Here is a 22838-nt window from a genome sequence, read left to right as displayed (position 1 = left end):
CACATAGCAGGATCCTGCAAGCTGTCCACCTCCACATGTGAAAGATGGGAAATACAACCCATTTGAGAGTATTTCAGTGTAGCTTCTCAGTCATCCAGGTCGTGGTAATCATAAGAGCTTGAATAAGGGCAACTGGACTTCTTTTTTATTGGTTTTTGAAGATGTTTCACCTTTCATCTGAAAGACTTCTTCAGTTCTATGTGGGGGTGGCACAAGCAACGAAGCATCCATGACAACCGTTTTTTCCATTCCGAGTCACGTCCAGTTAATTTTATGGCATCACTTCACTAATGTGCTTTGGTCACCTCCTGGTTGGACAGAAAACAAAACCACTTGGTTACAAAATGATCATCGTAAGGACTAAAATACATTCTTTTTACAGCGCCATGTCCAATATTCACGTGCAGTTACGTGTATTGCCACTAGAGGTCGCGTTTTCTGTAAATGTTAATACAGGTCATTTCAGCCTGCATGAACAAAGGTCATATTTGGGAGGAGACATGTAATACTGTAGGCCTACTTTTATTATCAATGAACAAAGGACAATAGATATGCTTAGAGCTTTAGTCAAAGTTTAATTCGTGAACGGTTTATTTAAAAAGCAGAGCAGATTAGAAGATAGCCTAATCAAACTGTCATCCAGATTCATCAAGTATATGATTCAATTCAAGTTTTTCTCTGATCATTTTATGGCCTTTCCTATGTTTATTTGATCTTTTAATGTAGTACGGTCCAAAGCTTCCTTAATGTTCTCGTTCACTCATTCCTGTTTCCAGCTATGAGCCTATTTACCCCCGCGCCCCTCCATGAGATAAGATACAATAAGATAGTGTAGCGAAAACACACAATAAAAAGGTATATCAGGAGTGCAATAAAATACAGAAATATCAAAATTGCTAAAGCGAACCAACAGTTTTATGTAGAGAGAAGGAGAAATGATAAAACCCTGCAAAGGAATCAATAACTGAGCTGCTGCAAAGAACCCAGTGATCAGAATGAAATGGTGGTGCCGCTTATGAAGGGCAGCAATTAGGTTTACAAGCAATCTAATTAATGTTTGACAGAAAGTATCGGCTTTTTCACTCTTTTTGCAGTAAGTGACTATTGGGACAGATAAATGAAGAAAAATATCCTGCCGAAAAAAGTTTAACCTCGTTTAAAAATATCCACTGATGAATATTTCAAGCCTTTGGGCCCATCTACTCGCTTGATGTTCAGAATTTCTGTGGATAACTTCACATCCTGTGAGGTATTTCCAGTGAGGCTACAGTGTTATCAAAAGATAAAATGACTACAAATGCAGCGCCAAATTTCTCAACTTATCTCCAACATCAACGGGATACTAAACATCTTGTTTTGGTGTCGGTCCCTCGGGATGATCGAGCAAAGCGCTCCTCTCAAGAATCTTCATTTCGCACGAGACTTTCAACCAGCACGCGGGGTGGAAGACATCCACCAAGAGAGGAGGAATACACAACAGTGTCTCCTCTGACAGTAGCCTCAGGGGACCAGAGTACAATGCATTCAGCAGACGAGTTGTGTTATCAGTAAAGGGATACAATTCCTGCGTTTCCCGAACCTTTTGGTGTCACCATCACTCCCGCTGCCGCTGTTCCTCATTACATGAACATAAAACGCAAAGTTAAATAGAGCAAGTTCACCTGCTCTCTTGGGGTTGCGAGGAATGTAAGAAATCATCTTCGAAGGTAAATTGAGCTGCAGCAGTTTGAAGGGGAGAAATGTGAGAAAACGAATAGATAAATAAAACAGAAAGAGTATACTTCAGCTGAAAATAAGCTCTGGACTTAGAGGCGCATAGGGAGCTGATGGGATCTCAGCAGTGCGCAGAGAAAGAAGCCGGTGAGGTGATGGGTGGTCCGGCTCTTCAAGCGGGGTCTCAATCTTTCTCCAGATAAAGTGAAGTTTTATTTTTCCTTTTCAGCAGGGAGTTGCCCGGGTGGGCCGGGTTGGGGGCTATCTTTCCCGGCCTTTTCTTTGCGCCCGGTGTGATGCGGCTCCTTGATGTGGAGCCGCTGACAGCCGCTGACCTGCCCAGCGGTCAGCGGCTCAGACGAGGTGTTGCAGTTCGTCCTTGGAAGCAGGAGGAGGCTGAGCCAGACTGAATACCAGGACGTCTTTGATTATTACCGCAGAAAAAAAAAAAAAAAGAACTGAAACAGGTTGTGTGGTGTCAAAATTGTCTCACCATGGGAAGAAAATCTACTGTCGTGCTTTACTAATTAGGCAGGAGTTGCTTTCTTTCCATCTGCAGACATCCGCTGGACTCAAGTGCACTCAAGTGTGAGCTTCAGTATGTGTACATGACACCCATGCCCTCTGCAGAAAAGATCAATGTTTTGATGAATATGAAGACGGCGGTATTGAGAAAATGTTCTTGTAGCAGATATAGTGATTTATTAGACTGCAGACAAAAGATCCCCTAAAAAAAGAGAAGGGTGCAGAAATGGAAAGCTTACTTAATGAGAAATTACCTTTGTTTTTCACAGAGTATGCATATAAGTTACAATACACTAAATAAATAAGCTGCATGGTGGAAAGGCGCCACGCATGATAAACGTGTTATAAATAATCCTCCACCTCAGATGAAATGAAATAAAGTCGCATCAGATCACGCGAGCAGACAGCAGAGAGGACGCGCGCACATGTAGCTTGAGAACACATTTGCAGCCACGGATGCTGTTACCAGAGTAAATTCATTGAAGCACTCTGGGACTCATTAAAGCACACTTCTAGTACTGCCATTATGTGTGCACCCAAACTGTGTAAATGTTGTCCCCAACCCTCGAAAAATCAAAGCTCATTAAAGCACCCGAGAGTAAATGAGAGCCCAAAAGGAGCAGGCGCGTGTGTGACCCATTTTGGCTCGTGGCTGTGTCGTACAACACACACACACACACACACACTGCACAGCAAACTGTCCGCTGAACTGAGACAGGATGCAGAGGAAGGCCACACTTTTCTAATGCACCAAATGAAATCATATTAGTAACTTAAGTAAAATCTAATTAAATCACGTTGAATCAGCAGCTGAAGCGGTGAAACCCCTGCTGGTTGGCTCTCTGCCCTGGAGCCACGACTCCAGCTCACATTTCTGGATACAGAAGAGGTTTTTCTTCCTCTTAAATGAGTTCGAACACAAACGACTGCAGCCCTGTTGTTGCTCATCTTCTGCCTCCCTTACTTTTCCTCACAGGCTGCAGACACAGCCTGCAGAGGTTTGCGGAGAGGTCGTAAACGTCTCCTCCCCAGTCACTTAAAGCCATTTCAAGGGTGTGTTAATCGACAAATGCTGTAATCAAACTATTAAAGAAAGGAAAAAATGCTAATCTTATATTGACAGACCAGATGGCAGCTGTGTAACAACGTTTTTATGCGCCACCTGCCATAGAGACGCTTTTTTTCATCTTAATTTTACTCGAATAAACTTCTCCAGAATTATTCATCTAAATATTTACAACTTATTTCTGATTAGGGAGCGAAGTAAATAAACTTTTAGGAATTAAAAGAAAAACGTTGATTAATCAAAGAGCCTTAAGTACATCACATCTAAATATTGCAAATCTGATTAATCAAAAACGGATTTTCTAAAATATTCCCAAAGTATTTAAACTCTTACTCTGTTATCAAGTTTTTTGTTGAAGAACTGAAGTTATTTTCAATATTCTACGTCTTAATTAATCTCTCTTGTGGTACCTTTCGCCTCAGCTGGCAGATGTGGCAACACTGACACCTGATGGTTAAATAGTAAAACTGCAATTAAATTACATGGAACCTGGAGTGAAACCCTCTTGCGTTTACTCTGCAGTCTGATAAAAAATACAACAACTAAAAATATTTTATCTCTAATTTTATTATATTATGGATATATATAATTATATATATATATATAATAAGGATTTCTTTATTTTTTTAAAATACTAATGTCAGTGTGCAGTTTCCCAGTGAAGTGTGTCTTGTTTTAAAAATGTTGTAAAGGTATGATAATAATAATAAAAGAGGGATCCTTTACGTTTTATTATCAATATGTCTGAAAACTATTGTCTTAAATAACTAAATCAGTAAATACTACAGAAAATACTAAAACCTCACGTAATTGTTCTTTTAGATCCTATTTTGAATGAACTAAGGGATCTTTTGCTGTCTTACTGAGAAACAACAAGAAGAAGCACACGTTTAAAACGCGATGAGCCTCTTTTTTTGCTTGAAACTTTATGTTATGATAAACTGCATCACCCGTCATGCATTTCGGTGTGCGTGGTGACGCCACAGAACATCAACAACTCACATGTGGCCTAGAAGGCGCCGCCGTTGCTGCCGTGCTAGCAACAACTGCTTAATGTGGAGCTGCTCTCCCAGCCGAAACATCTCATTAAAATAAATATCATACAGCTACACGCGTTTTCTACACACCTATTCCTGAGCCAACATGCCTCCGAAGAAGCCTGCCCCGGCCACGGGGAATAAAAAGACCCAAGAGAAGAAAAAGGAAAAGATTATTGAGGTAAAAATTACACGAGTTAGCATGTCGGTGTTTAGCATTAGCTGGTTAGCTGACATACCGCTAACTGACGCTTATACAAGTGCTGATAAGTTAACGTTGAAAGTTATTCTCGTGTTTGGACAGGCGTCAGTCGATCTGTAATGATTGTGATTATTTAATTTATCTGCTTTAGAGACTTTATGCGTTGTGATTGAGTCCAACGGTAGCTTGGTGTCATGAGGCCAGTTCATCTGACAAATGTATGGCGGTCAGAGGCTGCTGGAAGGGCCGTGTCGCCGAACAAGTGTCCATTCTATTCCGATCAAGGTTCATATCGGTCGATTTGAGTCAGCAGTTATGATGGGTTGGTTTTAGCAGAAGATCAGCGCAGGGTTTCATGTGAAAAAGCACCGTTGTGTGGTGGCATATAAAGGTGGTGGTGGAATGGGCCTGGGTCTGATCGGCCGCTCAGAACTGGGGAGATTTGGAGTCGATTAGAGCGCGTCATGTTAACCTAATTCAAACTTAAATTGTCTTTTTTTGAATGTCAGAATAAGTCGAAAAACGCAGCAGTTGATTCTCATAACCAGAGTATTATCTTATCCCTCCCTATGTATACGCCACCAAACAGCTATTAAAACTACAATATGTTTCCTTTAAACAACGTTTCCCTGTTGTTTGGATGGTTTCCGGGTGAAGACTTAGTTTAAGATAACTGGCAGGATTTACATGCGATGGAAAAATACTTTTCAGCTTACTATTAGAAGTTACTGATGTCCACTTTTATACACTTAGTAAGCCATCGACTGGATGCTTTTAAGGTTGTAGACTAAGGCCTATAAATCCCACGTTTACAGCACAAACATATCAATCATAGTAATGAGTATTGTTTACTGATCCAAAGCCTGATTACTAAAAAATGTATAAGTGGCATAGTATCCAGCTGTTTTTGGATATTTTGCAACTTTTAATTTAAACCACAAACTCTGTTCTACATCCTCCAAAGGGACAGCATCACCATCTGTTCCCTTGATTTTAGTGGCATAGTTTCTCCACATTTTTCTCATTTTAATTAGAAAAGGTCTCCAAACGTCATGTGTTGTCAGATAAATCCAACAGGGAATGCGTTCATTCGCTCATTAACCACCCTCCACATTTCAGTGTTGATAGAACTAAAGCAAAAGCTGCTTCATCCTCAGGACCGTCACATGTTGTGCAGTAATTGCAAATTTCGTGTTAATTTGCATGCAACACTGCAAGAGGAGTCTCACAAAATCTGGATTGCAATATGAATGAAACCTGTGATTTAATGACACAACATCTATTCATTTCATTCAGCTTATTTAGTTGATTAATTATCGTGAGTCGGACCAAAACCAGACTTTTGAAATGCATGTAAATACGTTAGTCCTCGTGAAATTGTACAGAAATTGAAGCTCTCGCAGCCAAACTACATGCGCTTGTGGACTCAAATGGACCTCGGCACTCTGCTCATGCTATAAAGTTAAAAAATAAAGTATAAGTGTATATTAATACAGCTGAAATCGCAATAAAGTTTCTTCCATTCACATATTTTTCTGTTTCTTTTGTCAGACGCTAAACGTGTCAGAAAGTGTGACCGAAAAGCTTCCCGTTACGTTTCAACTCAACGCCACGCGAAGCATTTCCAGACTGCCGCTCTGCTCTAAAAATATCCTGATTTTTACAACCATAGCTTCATCTGACAAGTAACTTAAAGGCAACATCTGTGCAGTGAATCCAGCTGTGCCTCTAGGTTTGATGATCGCACACAGAGAAAGTTAGAAGCATCATTTCCTCGCACAGTCCACGTCGTCAGACGCTGTGTACTGGCACAAGGACGAGGGTTCGGTTAAATGATCGGATTGTCCTTCGCTCGCAGTGTGATGATCAAACCGCCCTGATACACTCCAAATTAGAGCATCTACATGTGAGCTCACTGCCTCCTCAAATAGATTTCCATTTATCCTCTGAATTTAGTTGATTTCTTACAAATAAAACTAAATTCAGAGACTTAGACGTGCTTTCTCGTGGGATTGGATGTTAAAGTATGAAACTGACAAACATGTTTGCTTTTTTTTTTTTTTTTTTTTTGTCTCCTCAGGACAAGACTTTTGGCTTGAAGAACAAGAAAGGGGCCAAGCAGCAGAAATTCATCAAGAATGTTACTCAGCAAGTCAAACATGGACAACAGAGTGCCAGACAGGTCTGTTACACATCCTGTTTCTCATTGTTCTGATTCTTTTCTCAAATCTTACTGGACCCAACACATTTCAATATCTCTACAATTCAGACCGAGGCAGATAAGACCGGCAAGAAGATCGATAAGAAGAAAGAGCTCGATGAACTCAACGAGCTCTTTAAACCTGTAGTTGCTGCCCAGAAAGTCAGCAAAGGTAATCAACACAGAATTTCGGGGAAATCGATGCTAAAGTTGCTGGTGTTTGATTTTAGCCCCGCTTCCTGTAAGAATGCAGAAAGTTCGCCGACTGTCTTTGCAAAAAAAGAAAGAAAAAGATGATTAATGGTTCATTCTTGTGTCCTCTGTGCAGGTGTTGATCCAAAGTCGGTGCTGTGTGCGTTCTTTAAGCAGGGCCAATGCACCAAAGGAGACAAGTGCAAGTTCAGCCACGACCTGTCAATGGAGAGGAAATGTGAGAAGAGAAGCCTCTACGTGGACGAACGAGATGAAGACCTGGAGAAAGGTTAGCGGGCGAACATTTGATTCTGATCGCGGCTGGATGATGTCATCAGTTAAGATTAAGGTCCTTAAATTAAGATCTGCTTAAAACTTGGTCAGTTTCAGGAATTGACTGGCGAGTATACTTTGGTGATTCTGTTTATCGGAATTTTGACAGACAAAACAAAAATACGATTTATTGGCAGAAACTTTGGATGAGTTCAAGGTGACGGCGCAAATCTGCTGTTTTTTGGTGTTTCCACGTGTTATTCAGACAGGTTCTAAAAAGGGTTCATTGCACATGCCTCTCACACTGATTTCAGGCCAAATCATTGTTTTTTTTGTCTTCGTGTCAGTGTCGGTGCTCAGATTGGATGTTGGGCTGTGTTGATGTCACTGAGTGGGACATAGTTGCTGCTGATGATGAATCATCATTTAAAACAAACCGTCTGTGGACAGGTGCTTAAATAAAGTCTCCTGACACTTTACATATGTTTCTATAACGGTGCGTTCACACCGGAATCGTTTGCGCGACATGATTACATACAAAGTCAATGCAAAGATGCGGATTCGAGCCGGCGGCGTGATGAGGCGAATGCCGCCGCGCGAGTGAAAATATGCGAATTCGCGCAAGTTAAAAAAAATCCAACTTTGGTGACATATTCGCGTCAGACAGCCTATCAGTGTTGAGATTCTGGACGACAGTGACGTGGAGACAGATGGACAGGCGCTCCGCAGCTGAAATGGAGTCGTGTCTGGGTCAGTGACATCACCGCCTTCTCCAGGAGTTGCGTCTGGATGACGGCCGCTTCCAGCGGCATTTCAGGCTCACCAGGACCCAGTTTGATGACCTGCTCCGAAGGATCGGTGCCGTGATCTCTCGGCAGGACACCTACAGGCGCTCCGCAGCTGAAATCCTGGAGAAGGCGGTGAAATTCTCCGAGCTGAATGCACCTCCGGATGATGTCACTGACCCAGACACGGCGGCGTGTGCGTTTCCGACGAATCTCGGACTGCCGCAGCAGGTACAAGGACGCGATGGTACTTATATCAGCCATGGTTGATGAGAGAATAAAATGGATAGCCCCTTGAGCTATTCGCTCGTTTTTTACTCGCGCGAATACCGCGAGTAAATTCAACTACACCCGCGGCAACACTCACACGAGTAACGCACCGTAAGGCAAAGCTGGAATGTACGTAATGTTATCGAGTTATTTCACCAGCGTGGTCTGTATTTTTTTCCGTTACCGTAGCAACCGACGCGGAGAGCCCCGTGGAGTCGGGACACATTGATCTGATTACCTGAGAAATAACAGTGTTTGCCTGCAGCCTTAATAGCCAATTAGAAAAATACCTACAAGCTGCTAAAGTCCCACAGCAAAAGGTGCACACAGCAGCTCACACGAGAATATTTAAGGTGTGACTTTCTGCTCCCACGCTGCTAACTGAGCTCTGTGTCTTGTTTGTGATTTTTTTTTTTTTTTTTTTTTTTTTTTTTTTTTTTTACTACTTGTGGGAGATTGTATCGATTTAAAATGTCTGGGAGTGACATAGCACAACATCTGGGCTGAATGCATGTATCTGATGAAGAGGAGACGGTTGTGCACGTGTTGGTGTTCCTGTAAACGACCACTGAAAAGCAGTAAAGCGCGTTTGAAAGGAACATAACTTCTGTCGTGCTCGTTTCAGACACCATGGACAACTGGGACGAGAAGAAGCTGGAAGAAGTGATCAACAAAAAACACGGAGAGGCTGAGAAGAAGAAAGCCAAAACTCATATTGTAAGTCTGGTCTTATGGTGAATAATGAACTGAAAGTCAGGGAAACGGTGTTTTACAAAGCTGAGATATTTCCCGTGGGGCTGAAACGGGCGAAACCGAACCATTAGCAGGTGAATTTCTTCAGTATGACGGCTCTATGTTGATGTGAAGATGAAGGTAGTTCAGGAAGTGTGTGGGTGACAAAGATGCCGACTAAGGAAGGCTGAGTGCAATCTAATGGAAGCTGACATGGACCAGAATTAGGGAAATTAAGATTTAACGGATTTCATTGTCATACCAATCTCTGATCGGGGTTCTTAGTTTCATAGTTTTGTCTCTTGGCAACCATATCAGCTAAATGCAAGATGCTGTCTCTCCGTTATTTCTTTGCAGGTGTGCAGGTACTTCCTGGATGCCATAGAGAATAATAAGTACGGCTGGTTCTGGGTGTGTCCGGGGGGGGGCGGCGACTGCATGTACCGGCACGCCCTGCCGCCGGGCTTCGTGCTGAGAAAGGACAAGAAGAAGGAGGAGAGCGAGGAGGAGAAGATCTCGCTGGAGGAACTGATAGAGAACGAGGTAAGAATCAACATGAATGATGATGTTTGTGATGTCTTCGAGGACGTCATTAAAAAATAACGAGTTAAAGTAAAGCAGCATCTGGACTCAGAAATGACTTCATGTCAAAAACCTGCTTCTCCAAAGCAAATATAAACCATTTCTGGAGATGTTGCCTTTTACTTTCTCACAAGCTCTGGTAAAACAGAAGTAAACTACGTATATATCATTTAAGTGTAATATAATATCAGTAAAGATGTTTCTAATGCCATACACAGTGCTGTCAGTAACACACAGGGAATTAGAAAGCTCTGGTAGCACCATATCAGGAGTTAGAGAAATCAGAAAACATGCAGATGGATGGAGCCTGAGGGGGGCAACAGCCGCCTCACTTTACCACTTTGTGTGCTGACGTCTGTGTGTTTTGTCCGCAGCGCGCAGCTCTGGGTGCAGAGGTCACTCGGATCACACTGGAGACTTTCCTGGCTTGGAAGAAGAGGAAAAGGCAGGAGAAGGTTTGTCAGTTTGTCTGGGCAGCTCCAGAAATCTCTCATCTTAGGTCGCCTACAGTTTCCTTAAGTAACCGAGGCCTCCCGAGCGCATGGCCTTTATTCCGGCATCAAATGACCCGAGCGGCGGCTGTTATTTACAGGTGGATAAAGCCAGGGAGGAGATGGAGAAGAAGAAGGCCGACTTTAAGGCTGGGAAATCGCTTGTGGTGAGTTCAACTTTTAACGTGTGACGCACACTTCGTGCTGTCTATCCAAAACGGGATTATCCACAGTTACGTTTCATCTATCTGTAGGTGAGCGGTCGCGAGGTGTTCGAGTTCCGCCCAGAGCTGGTCGACGACGACGACGATGAAGCTGATGACACTCGATATGCCAGTGAATCAGAGGAGGAGGTCGAGGAAGAGGTGAGTTTGTTTCAGAGCAGATGAAAACCACCCACAGTTTGCGCTTATTTAGTTGAACTAATGACGTGTGGATCATGGATGTATTATATTATCTGGATACCGGACTGCAAGATGGCCGCCGTTGATTTCAATGGAGTTGCTCGCCTGGCGCATAAGCCGAAAACGTTTCTGACTTCCGGGTTTACTTCCGCGTTATGCGGCCCATTGAGCATGCGCAGTAGAGTCACCCCACCCATGATGCTTTGGGGCCTCCCATCATGCCCCGGGGCGATGAGGACGTGCACGCACATACACATCACAGTGCACGTACACAGCTGTGACGTCTTGCTGGGAAAAAGAGACTTTTCTGGGGCTTTTCTGGCCGTTAGAAAACTTTTTGACGGATAAAAAGTCCATGACTTAAACATCTACAATACAAAGATTAGTAAATAACAGCGGTTACAGCTGGAAGCGTCCTGTGAACAGTTTAACAGGCGTCTCTTTTACTATTGCGTTCTATGAGATTAATGCTTTTTGGGCCACAGGGGATTTATTTTTTTTTGCAATACCACGAGTGGCCACTGGGAGGCGGCGCCGTATCCACTTATAATACATCCATGGTGTGGACTCATGATGGCCCAGCTCAATAACCTGAGTCTGACTCAGTTTGCATGGTTGGTACAGAATGTAAATCGGGTCGCAGGGCAGTTATTTTGGTTAAGAAGTGATTCCAGAGTCGTCAGGCAGGTCCTGAAATATCCTGGAAAAGTTTCACATTTGGAAATATGAGGCCAGAAGTAGGGCTTCCATCCATTACTTGACTAATCGGATATGTTCTTTACTAGAATCAGTCCCACCTAACAAGCCTTCTGACGTAGCTACATTAAAATGCTAACATGAAACGCTACCTCGTGTGCGTTCCACTCTGGACAGGATGGCTTACTGGGTGCCTTCTGCGTCCACATAACGATTTTCTCTCTTTGGGCTCCAGAATCTTTTCTCGCTTGTTCCTGCATTGCAATGCGGCTACGATTCCAGATATAAGCATTACCCACTGTAAAGAGTTAGTCCATAACATCTGCATGAATCCTGCCTCATCATGCCTAAACCTAACCATGTGCCTCGCACTAGAGGCCTGCGCAGGACAGAATTTTTAGTCCCGCTCCCGCCCGCACCTGTCATATTTTGTCCCGCTCCCGCCCGCAATTCCCGCATGATTCAGACGTTCGCGTTACTTCTCACGGAAGTTCTTGTCATTGGCTTGAAGAAAGAAACATGATCTTATCTGCGCACACCACTGCCCGATCCTTCACGTGGGGCACACAGTGCAGGAGCGCATTAGATGGCACAAGCAGCTGAGGCTTTACAGCTATAAGCCTACCCAACATACCTACCAAAATCTACCGTGAATATTAAGAATAATACATTGTACATATTTTATATGCCACTCCTCACATTTCCATTCTTGGAAGTAAAAGTATATTTTTAGTTAATATGATTTTAAACACAGCGTGATGGAGCCCCGCCCCTACTTTGAGTGGATTTGAGCATAAATATCTAAGCCTACAGCTCACGTTACATTGATTTAAATGCAAGTGGAATGAAAACAATATGTGTTATTAATTACCCTACCTTTTCTAAACCCAGAATGTTGAAAATGTAACATGTAATCCAATTATTATTTAAGTAGGTTGCCCTGTCCCTCGTCGTTGTGCAATGCGCATCTCCTGAATAAAAGGAGAGATGGATCACGCTTTTGAACTTCTTTTAGTCAGGCTTTATTTCTTCTCAGTTGTTTTCAGCAGCAGGAGATCATTATAGCTTTTATATTAAACACGTTTTTAGTTAGCGGGACTGCAGCTCATCACCGCTCCCGCACTGGGCAGCCCCCCTCCCGCCCGCGCCCGCAATGAGCTTTCAAAATGTGTCCCGCGCCGCACTGCTTTGCGTTGGGTCCCGCGGGAGTGCAGGGCTCTACCTCGCACCACAACTGGATGTAACAAAGATGTTTTTGTTGTCTGAACCTGTCGTCTGTCTTTTTGTTTTCAGATTGATATCACAGATGTCCAGGACATAGACTTATCCCGTTTCGTTCCACAAGAGGTCGACAACACAGGCATTACCGTAGCATCTACGGAACGGTTCACCTCTAGAAATCAGAAAGAGAAGACAAAGGCAAACAACGGTAAGAAAACAGGTTTAGGTTTCAGCTAAAGTTGGGCTCAACTCTGTTACCATTTCGTATGTTTTCTTTAAAAAAAAAAACAGCTAATAACACAACCAGAGTACACCAGATGCACAGAATAACAAATAAATACTTACAGAGGAGCAGCCGAACGGAGCCTGCGGTGGTGCAGAGGCCAACGGACTCTCAGGAGCAGAGGAGGACGGAGGAGGGGAGGATGAAGATGAAGACGAGGAGGAAGAGGAGGAGATACCAGTGGATGAAAATCTGTTCACGGGAGAAGATTTGGAGGAGCTGGATGAGGAACTCAACACACTGGGCCTTGAAGACTGAGGGGGGAGCACGCGAGGAGAGGTTAGGACGGACTAAGGGACAAAGGGACGGACTGATGGATGCATGGAGCTGAACATCAAAGAGACCAGACGTTTGAATGATTTTAACTTTCAGAGACTCCAGTAATAAAGCCTGATTCTATCATGACATCACTGCCTGTCTCTGCCCCCTCTGTTTTCTGTGTCGGGGTCTGTCAGAGTTCATCAGGGCCAACTTCACCACCACCGAAGCGTTGTTTGGCTGCTCTTTTGTTTTTCCACTTTTTGTTGCGCGACAAACTTGCTGAAATCTCCTTTAGGCTTCCAGAGCGTCTCCACCCGATCGGTTAAGCATTTCAGACTGTACTGTGAGAGAAGACTTGAGTAAATTCAGTGATTAAAAAGTGGAAAATGAGGAGTGATTATGAGTTCACCTGCTTTCATGCCAAAAAGGAGTTTAAAGATGCACTTTTTAATCATTCTAGAGGAGATGATTTTCCCTTCAACAGATCCAGGAGTTCACTCAGCTGAGGTAAAAGCTCTGCTGAGTGATGTGGACGCTTCTGAAGGAAATCTCCTGACCTCTCTTCTTTAATGTGGCCCCCCCCCCATCCCATCTCTGAGAGCAGATTTGTGCCCCGTAATGTAAATAATGTCCTCATGAGTTTGCTCCAAACAGAATAAAATAAATGCACATTCAGTGTACGTCTTTTCTTGCTTTAAGTCCCAACTAATTTCACTCGATTGCATAGAAGTTTCTAAAACCTTAAAAACTGTTCACGGATTCTTTGTTTTGCAACTTTAACTCTTAAACTGAGCAGTTTGTGGTAATTTGCCAAATTTTATTTAAAACTAAAGAACACAAATGCCAATCTGGGATTCACATTTTGGGACTGAGAGGCAGCAGCTTGGCGTGTTGGTAATTATTTCATTTTTTTCTTGTCATTAAACATTCAACTTCATGGTTTTATCCAAACAAATGTCACAGCAGGTCCTATTTACATGTAAACTGTCTTTTGCTGACATTAAAACCAAGTTGTTTTGCATTTTATCCAGAATGATGTCACAGAAACTTCTTGATTTATTCATCTGAACCCAGCTGTAGCTCAGGGGGGAAGAACGAGTCGCTTATTGGGTCAGAGAAGTCCTGTGTTGATTCTCCAGATCGTTCTGTCCATCGTGACCTTTGTCAAAACATTTAGCTCCACAAATGCCCCCGATGTGATCATAAATTGGGTAATAAAATGCACCGTATGAGCATTTATGTAGTTGGAGAGCTGGCAAGATCATAAATGTGCAGTTATTTGTGATTTTTGAGTCATCACTCGGCATAAAAAGAGCTCGATTTTTATTGAATCACTTAAAACTCTGATCATAAATGGGTTTTCAAGCCATTAGAGAGACCATGTGATCCTAAGAGCTGGAATAAGGGCAACCGGACTTCTTTTTCTTGGTTCCCGAAGCCGTTCCACCTGTTATAAATTGGCTTTATTCATTACCGAGCTCAAAAGAGCATCCCTTCTCCTTGATAAGAAGGTGAAGCTGCTGAGGAGCTGGCTCTGCTGTGTCGTACTCATCTTTGAACAGAGGAGGAGGTCTCCAGCATCACTGGAGGATTACCATCATCTGGACAGCCTGCGATTCATCAGGGAAAACCTTCATTCTCTGGCTTTTGATTTTATTTATCCGTTAAAAAAAAAAAAGAAAAGGAGACAAGACACTCAGAAAACTGTGTTGAATATAGTTTTTATTGAGACGGAAAATAAAATCAAAACTCGAATGAACACCATTTAACTGGGAGAACAAATGGAGGAGCAGTTCTGAACTACCAAACTATTCAGGTTCAGCTTAACAAATCCAAATATTTTAGTTTATCAGCAGACTGCCGGAGACAATTTGTGAACTTGACAAAAAAAAAAAAAAAAAAACACATCCTTTGAACGGTCTGTTGATAAATCGTTGAGTTAAAGCTGAAGTTGTGGACATAAAAAAAAAGCTTAAAACTACACACCACATGTTGCTGTTCACAGGCTGAGTTTCAGTAAGACTCCATGTTAATAGTGGATGCTACTCTGTACTCGTGCTAGCAGTGAGTCATACAGGTGTCAAAGGTCGGTCAGAGGTCGGGAGAAGGTGCTGATGTCTGTCGGTCTGTCAGGTCAGGTGTCATTGTGTCATGACAACAGTCGCCTAGGGGACAAGAAGCTGCAGTGTTACTCACATGAAAGGACACAACAGTCATCACAAATCTGTTTGACATCTTGACTCTTTCATCAGAAATAAACAGTTCTATAAGAGCGCTCAGGCGGGAGACTGCAGGTCTGCGGCGTCTGTCTACTTAATGTGTTACAAACAGAAGCAGCGAGCGGTGCCAGGCTTCACGTTTAAGAGAGAAGCAGCACTCCTGCTGAGCTCGAATTGCATCATATAGGGCCAAGAGTGGACATGCTCCGTTACACTTCCTCACCAAACGACTGAAGTGAGGTGCCCCAAAGCTCCAGCATTAACATTTCAGAAGCTTAAGCTTTAGAATATCTTTCCTAGGTGGTCAAGTCAGCATTGCAGGTGTTAGCGAATACAATCCTGAACGAGAATGTGCATCATCTGCTGTATACACGAATCGGATCATATGCCTAAGACAGAATACGTTTACAGTGTTTACAACAGGAAATCCCTGCCCAGTTATTCGTACTGCTAATCCCCGCAGAAGACTGTACACTTACCGGCCATTTCGGCGGCTCAGTGCTAGTAGGTACGAGGGCGTTTGTGAGATTCCTCTCTGGGAGGATCAGCCAGCATCACCTTCATCTTCACTCCGTTGACCACCCGACCGTGGAGCACCGCCAGTGCCTCATCTGCACACTGCGAGACCAGAGAGGAGCATTAAGATGAGGAAGAGAGGGATTGAGTTTGATGGAGACGCCGGGTCAGAGTCTCACCTGTTTGTCGGCATACTTCATGTATCCAACTTTCCTTCCAGGAACCAGATGGACCTCGATAAGGGAACCGAAGCGACTACAGACACAGAGAGGAGACAGCATTTAGTTGGAAAGCAGTGCCATCTGTGAATGCTGACTGTTGCTTTTACAGCAGGATTACATTTACAACCACTTAGCTTGATGTTCTCAGCCTGCGTGTATGACCAATGAGTCTTAATCAGCTGAACCTTTGACCCTCTGGTTAAAGGTTCGTTTTTCTCACCACTGGGACAGCATGTTTTATTCGAATCATTCGCACTTCTTCAGTGTTACAACAGAGTAAAACAATTTAAAAAAAAAAAAAAATCACCAGAAAATGTCCTCCAGCACATCAAGGGGCAGCGGGTTGGGGCTGAATACAACAAACAAGCGCTCCTTGCTCTTGCTGTCAGGTGGAGCAAGTTTCTTCATGGGGGGCAGGCTGGCGTCCGTTTGAATGCGAGACACCGGAGACACAGGCGAGTAGCTCTGCTAGAGACAAACAGAGGGTCAAACATACTCCGTTTTCACATCTTAACAAAAACCTCTTAACATCGGACGAACATCTGTTCAGACATTGGACTTTGGACCAAAAAAGTACAACATAATAGAATTTATTGGGACTCACAGGAGGTTTCATCATTTGGCTGCTGGGGGCTCCGTTCCACCCAGAGGACATCATCTGAGCTGCGACAAACTGCATCGCCATCCGACCTACAGGGCTGCACACACACAAAGCTGTTCTTCAGAGGTTTCCCATACACTGTGTTCATAAACAAATAAATGGAGACTCTCCTACTATGATATCAGATGTACGTTGGTGTGAAAAAATAAGAACATTTTTTTCAACATACACACATAACAAATTAAGACTCATCGGGCTCTTACTTGAACCATCACCAATGTCATGCAAACATAGGGGGATGGGGACTGAAAACCACCATTTCTGCATTGAAACAGACTACAAAGTATTAAGGCCTCTCTGCCATTAGCCACTAGAGTTGAGTTTTGTAGGTTTGGACTTCAAAATCACCCCAAGGGGGCAGAGTATCACCATGCGAGGCAGATTTTTCACATTCCATCAAAGATTCATTCATTTATTGGCTTAATTTCTTATGAATTTGCATAAAATAATAAACAAAAACAGTGCCTTTTTTTTACTAAATCGTCATGGAACAAATAACGTAAAATGCTCTTCTCTGCAGGGGTTTAGAAATAGCCATTAACCAGGTCAGTGGCTTGTTCAGTTTGAGACATTAAATCAATTAGAGAACGGTCAAAACTGTTAAAAGCAGACTTCAGTGTACAATTCTCCTGTTATGATAATTTTATATGCAAACAGAACCAAACATGCTCAAAATACCACAGTTAAAGGATAAGACCGTTTTTTTGACATTGGGCCCTTGATTTCACATTATAACATGATGTTCTACTCACCCCTGCTTGTTGTTGGTCATTTGGAGCTGTTCCGAAGATATTTGAGAGGCGTCTGGCTGCTCTCTTGAGATATTCGGCCATGAAACGGTTTCCTATGGGCAAGCTTATACAGGCACAAACTATGCTGTTTATAATTTATTAATTACTGTACACTAGCACTGATAACGTGGAGGTGCGTCGCTTACTTAAAAAAATCCGGGTTACTAATTTTGAATTTTAGCCGAATGAATAAATAGGCAGCAGGTCTGTGGGCTGTCTGTGGCAGTAGCACCACGAGGACGTCAGTAACACCCACTTTACGACAAAAAAAATCAAAATTACAATAACCCGGATTTTTTTAAGTAAGCGACGCACCTCCACGTTATCAGTGCTAGTGTACAGTAATTAATAAATTATAAACAGCATAGTTTGTGCCTGTATAAGCTTGCCCATAGGAAACCGTTTCATGGCCGAATATCTCAAGAGAGCAGCCAGACGCCTCTCGAATATCTTCGGAACAGCTCCAAATGACCAACAACAAGCAGGGGTGAGTAGAACATCATGTTATAATGTGAAATCAAGGGCCCAATGTAAAAAAAAACGGTCTTATCCTTTAAAGATGTACTATATTGCCCAGAATGATTTCAGCCTTGTTTGCATGTTAATAATCACTCCCGGTCAGCTATCCGTTCTCTGTTTAACGGAAACCACCTCAGCTATACAGAGGACACAGGTAAATACAGCATAGCCATGGTGCCATGGTGCTCTGGAAAACAACTGCCTGGTCACTGTGGCCCACAGAAGACTACAAACACATGCACCAATGAATATTCAACAAATAAAATATGCCTGAGAGGAGGTACAGATGAGGTCAGGTATAATCTTCAGTCCAATTCTTTAAATTAATGGAAATATTAGCTTTGACAGGCAAGCCTTCACTGACTTCTGAGCCTTCTGCAGCCACTGAGTGGAAGTGTGTACCTGCTGCGGTCCTCTCCGTCATCAAAGAAGGTCACTACAAGTCTGTTACCAGGTGGATACTCAAAGCCATTCAGCTTTTCTTTGGCATAAACCGCTGATCCAAGATTACCGTAGCGAATCAAAGCATGACCTGGAAGCACGAGACACACAGAAAAGACTTATTTTACAGGGAATACTTTCAGTTATCTCAAAGAACCACAGCATCACCCACAAACTGCACGGATTAGAGACAGCATATTAGCATATCGACAAGCATTATCAAGCCACCATGTGGTAAAGAGGAATTCATCCTCAGAGGAGCTCACAGAGCCGACATGCTAAATAAATGTTAGCAACAGATCTTACACCAAACAAACTGTGGGTATCTGATAGGTGCACAAGATCATCAAATGGTAACTAAATTTATTTCCAAATAGTAACCAGTTTAATAAGATTTTATTCATCTTAATAAGTTTAATTTGGAGATACAGTTTGATTTTTGGGGACCGGATAACTCTTGGAAACTGGGTTTTCTTTATATATGCAGATTAAGGGATAAGTGGAGATTTAGTTGAATGTTTGCGAGTCTTATGTGAAGTTTAAACCCGCCACGTTATAGTTAAGGCAGGTTTGAAAAAAACAGGAGAAAGGGAAGAAGGTGCGAGCCGGTCCATCTCTAAAAGTATCTGAACCACCCATGAAAATCCAAGAAGGTACAACGACTGTAAACGCTGTAAGAGCTCAGCTGAGAGGCAGCAATCATTGCTTCAGAGAGTGGGAGCTGCACATGCTGGACTGAGAAAACGTCCCTTTGGATGAGCGTAACTGCAGCTGTGGAACTAAAGGTAATGACTTTGCAAAGACATTGTTGTTGGCGGATTCAGCGCTCTGTGGAGCTTAAAGTTTAACACCACATGACGTGTATCTAGTTGTATGATTCCTGCAGATTTGCAGCTACTTCTCCAGAGGGAACACAAGCTTGAAGGTGAACAAAGAGGAGTACTGCTCCGAGTCTCACCGTATACTTTGAAAATTTACTTTTGCAACATACTTAAACTGTAGATCTCAAGACATCCGAAGCCCAAACTTGGTGTTTCTCTTCTCACCTTTGCTCATTCCGTAAGAGTCTCTCTGCAGCTCGCAGTACTCCATGCCGGGGATAATGTCAAACAAAGCAAAGATCTGCTCCTGGGTGAGCGCGGCGCGGGTCGACATCATCACAGAGCGCGAGTAGTCACCAGAGCGGTAGTCCATGACGTTTGGATTGTAGTTCCCATGGTCAGCTGTACAAAACAACCCCAGGGTCAGCAACATTTGTGGAAGAGATCAGTCAAATTCTGCTTTGAAAACAAGATTGTTGCCATTTTACGCTAATTTTATGCTAAAACGTGAAAATTCTCAAAAAGCTTGAGGGAGTTCAATCATCAATTCAAATCTTTTCTTCCGGAATACGGGTGTTAACAACATGCATACCCATAGGTAAGGCGTACTGGTTCATGGACTCTGCACTGTTGGCGTAATCCCCTCTGTTTCCTCCTCCTCCTCCTCCTCCTGTGTAATCTTCTGATGTGTTTGCTTTGGAGCGAGGTTCAGCCAGGATGGCTCTGTAAGCTAAAGACAGCAAATATAAGCTCAACACAATGTCCTAATGAATAAAAACACATGAAATATTACTACACATTTCCTTCATTTTATCACAGATGTTTAGTTTTTAAAGATGAACCAAGAGTCCATTTTTCCTTCTTTGTGCTGCTGCTTGCTTTTAATGAACCAACAAAATAATGACAGACTTACTTTTGTCGCAGTTCTCTATTGCAAGTGCAGCCTGGGAGGGTTTGTAGTATCTCACGTAACCCAGTCCTTTACTTTCCCCTGTTAACTTGTTTTTGATGATCACACAATACTCAATATCCCCATACTCCTGAGGGAGATAAACAAGGGAAACAAGCAGATGTAAGAAGTCGTTATACGTCTTTATTCATTAAAGCGGTGGGAACAGATGGCTGTTTAAGGCCTGCGGTTTTGAGTTTGAGAATGTATAAACATTCATTCATGTGTGTGGCAAAGCTACAAAAGGGCGTGCTTACTTTGAATGTGTCTTTGAGGTCTTCTTCTGTGAAGGTTTTGGGAATCATGACAAAAATCCTGGTCAGTTCCTCATCCTCAACGTCTCTGTGTCTTGTTGAATTTCTCGACTGAGCAATAAACACCTGCACAACCGACCACAGAGAGAAACTAAATGAACACAAATAACCCCGGTCACGCATCCATAAATACAGACTGTGAGTCCAGTGAGTTAAACCTGAAACAGACAAGATTCCATCAAAGATCAATCGGTTTAAATGTTTTATGTGTGACGCCTGATGGTTTCCTCAAAAATGTCATCTCACGTTAAAAAAAAAAAAAAAAAAAAAGAACAGAAAGATTAATACAAGATGCAGAGTGTTTAACAAGACATTGACTTATAGGTTTTTATTAACTGGTGTCAAAGGTAGAGCCGTGTGCAAGGATTATCATTTGAAATGCCATTTCCAGACATAACACGGAGAAAACTACATTAAGTTGACGGATGAAGAAAGAGCATGGACATCTGAAGCTTTACACATCCTGGGATGGAGTCAAAGCCAGCTTTGTGACAGTAGATCATCCTCAGATGGTGAGTTTATCTAGAGTTTATCAGTGATTGTCGACTCTGCTTTCCTAAAAACACGCTCTGAGAAAGCTGCAGTTTCTTTACAGCCAGCTGGAGGATAACCAACACAGAAATTTCAATTCAATTCATTTTTATTTATATAGCGCCAAATACAACAAATGTCATCTCAAGGCACTTAGATAGTAAGTCCAATTCAAGCCAATTGGAATTCAATCAATTAATAATAATCATAATTCATAAAATAATCCAATTTGTTCATATAGAGCCAATTCAAAAACAATTTCCTAGCTAAGAAAACCAACAGATTGCACTGAAAACTTTTTGTTTTTCGGTCCAATCTCCCGGCCTGAGCGTGCCTGAGGCAACTGTGGAGAGAAACGACTCCCTTTTAACAGGAAGAAACCTCTGGCAGAACCAGACTCAGGAAGGGTGGCCATCCGCCTCAACCAGCTGGGGAAAAGAAGCCACATCATTAGCCGATCACTTGCACTGTGGATAAGGCTCCCACTGATGATTAGCTTGAAATCCTTGACCTACAGTCTGATACATTATTGGCAGAGCACTTCAAGTCAGTATAAAACTACCTAAAACATGTCTGCAAACATTCTGTGCCGACGTTCAACAAATCCAGACACAGCTTAGATTCCACTCACTGAACAGAGAATGAGGCAATTAAACCACAAACAAAACAACACGAGCACTTGGTTTAAAGTTAATCTAATGCTTTTCTTTAAAATATTGCAGAAACATTGTTGTTTTTTCAGATCTAAAGCTCTCCATCTATCTGAATGGCATTGCTTGCTCTTCAACCCACAGAAAGAATAATAAAGGTCTCACAAATAGGTGGTAATGTTGACCTAGTCTTCCCAAAAAGAAATGCAGTGAATGGATGCAGTGTTGATCACATGTTATGGAGGTCTGAGATATCGTGAAAGCCCAAACACGCCCTCGTGCAACAACACTCGGTTTTCATGCTTGAATCTACCACAATGAAAATAAATCTTTCACCTCGGTCGAAAAGAATTAGTTAAAACACATCATTAACAAGTGTTAAAATTTGCTGGACTTCATTAGAAAACTGAAAACGTTGCGTTTGTGAACACGCCAAGGCCTATTTTGTAGCTAGCATGTTAGCATGTTAGTATGTTATAGACGACCGTTTCAGCTCAAAGTAACGCAATACAAACGCATACAGATAGCACTGCTTCTGTAGAGACATAACTGCTTGTTGGCTTTGTCATTAAACCTACCTTTATAGGTTTATTCCCTTCCAATAACACTTTTCCGTGCATTTCTTCCATGGCCAAGCAGGCCTGAGAGGACCTAGCGAACTTGACATAGCAGATACCTTTGGACTCCTTTGTCTGCTTGTCTTTGACCACCCAAACACCCTGAATGTCCCCAAATCTAGAAAAGCTTTCCCGAAGCTCCTCTTCGGTTACACACCGACTCGCGACCACGAACAGTCGACTATTGGGAGGGTCGTCGAGGTTTTCGGACACTTGTTTTGTCGGGTATTCCTCCATCTTTTCTTCTTCTTGCAGCTCTGCTGCGGCATTCAAGTGCACCTCGGAATTTCCTGTTACGACGTGGAATTATGGCTCAGAAAAATAAATCCAACAACCGTCCAGCGTTTATTTACTAAACTCATAATACGCTTATTCTTTACCATAACCAAGCATAGCTTTTCCTCAGGTTGGTTAAATTCCTTAGACAATTTACATGAAACTGCTGTTTCATTTTACATGAGACTGTTGCTGCCCATCAATCTGGGCTACAAGGTCGTTTCATAGTCATACATCATTATACATCATTCTACAGACAGAACGATTACTCCCGATGTGGAAAACATTTGAGACAGCTGTTAATCTTCTCAGGAGTGGAGGTTCATCCCAAGGTCAGACCATGCAATGCTCAGAGAAACTACCAAAAACCCAAGAGATA

At 42.6% G+C, this 22838-nt stretch overlaps 2 protein-coding genes across 3 annotated transcripts; one reads left to right on the top strand and one right to left on the bottom strand.

The window, feature by feature from the left end:
* Window positions 1-4300: 4300 nt before the first annotated feature.
* zc3h15 (zinc finger CCCH-type containing 15) lies at window positions 4301-13966 on the top strand. The gene is made up of 11 exons (XM_075480719.1): window positions 4301-4522; window positions 6624-6725; window positions 6813-6915; window positions 7072-7224; window positions 8889-8980; window positions 9353-9538; window positions 9952-10032; window positions 10170-10235; window positions 10323-10433; window positions 12462-12597; window positions 12737-13966. The coding sequence occupies exons 1-11, from the start codon at window positions 4448-4450 to the stop codon at window positions 12928-12930; spliced, it is 1299 nt and encodes a 432-aa protein (XP_075336834.1). The 5' UTR covers window positions 4301-4447; the 3' UTR covers window positions 12931-13966.
* Window positions 13967-14637: 671 nt separating this feature from the next.
* On the bottom strand, window positions 14638-22459 carry rbm45 (RNA binding motif protein 45). 2 transcript variants are annotated; one of them, XM_075480700.1, is made up of 11 exons: window positions 22145-22459; window positions 20329-20451; window positions 20036-20162; window positions 19715-19852; window positions 19348-19524; window positions 18263-18392; window positions 16494-16587; window positions 16197-16357; window positions 15848-15923; window positions 15632-15770; window positions 14638-15098 (listed from the first exon to the last, which is right to left on the bottom strand). In XM_075480700.1, the coding sequence occupies exons 1-10, from the start codon at window positions 22418-22420 to the stop codon at window positions 15654-15656; spliced, it is 1419 nt and encodes a 472-aa protein (XP_075336815.1). In that variant the 5' UTR covers window positions 22421-22459; the 3' UTR covers window positions 14638-15098; window positions 15632-15653. The 2 variants fall into 2 exon arrangements, with proteins under 2 accessions (XP_075336815.1, XP_075336824.1); XM_075480709.1 differs by having other exon boundaries at window positions 16197-16354.
* Window positions 22460-22838: the final 379 nt, after the last annotated feature.

The sequence above is a fragment of the Odontesthes bonariensis genome, chromosome 2, assembly GCF_027942865.1.
Source record: "Odontesthes bonariensis isolate fOdoBon6 chromosome 2, fOdoBon6.hap1, whole genome shotgun sequence".
Lineage (NCBI taxonomy): Eukaryota > Metazoa > Chordata > Actinopteri > Atheriniformes > Atherinopsidae > Odontesthes > Odontesthes bonariensis.
Note: the sequence above shows the minus strand (reverse complement) of the source record. Positions and strands in the feature narration are given on the sequence as shown.

What these genes read in the sequence shown, in the direction of transcription:
- zc3h15 (XM_075480719.1), top strand. Translation starts at nt 4,448, where the DNA reads ATGCCTCCGAAGAAGCCTGCCCCGGCCACGGGGAATAAAAAGACCCAA. An exon ending in AGATGAAGACCTGGAGAAAG is followed by an intron (nt 7,225 to 8,888) that starts GTTAGCGGGCGA and finishes TGCTCGTTTCAG; the next exon opens with ACACCATGGACAACTGGGAC. An exon ending in AGGAGGAGGTCGAGGAAGAG is followed by an intron (nt 10,434 to 12,461) that starts GTGAGTTTGTTT and finishes TTTTGTTTTCAG; the next exon opens with ATTGATATCACAGATGTCCA.
- rbm45 (XM_075480700.1), bottom strand. Translation starts at nt 22,420, where the DNA reads ATGGAGGAATACCCGACAAAACAAGTGTCCGAAAACCTCGACGACCCT. An exon ending in GCCAAATGATGAAACCTCCT is followed by an intron (nt 16,358 to 16,493) that starts GTGAGTCCCAAT and finishes GTTTGTCTCTAG; the next exon opens with CAGAGCTACTCGCCTGTGTC. An exon ending in TGAAGTATGCCGACAAACAG is followed by an intron (nt 15,771 to 15,847) that starts GTGAGACTCTGA and finishes CTGGTCTCGCAG; the next exon opens with TGTGCAGATGAGGCACTGGC.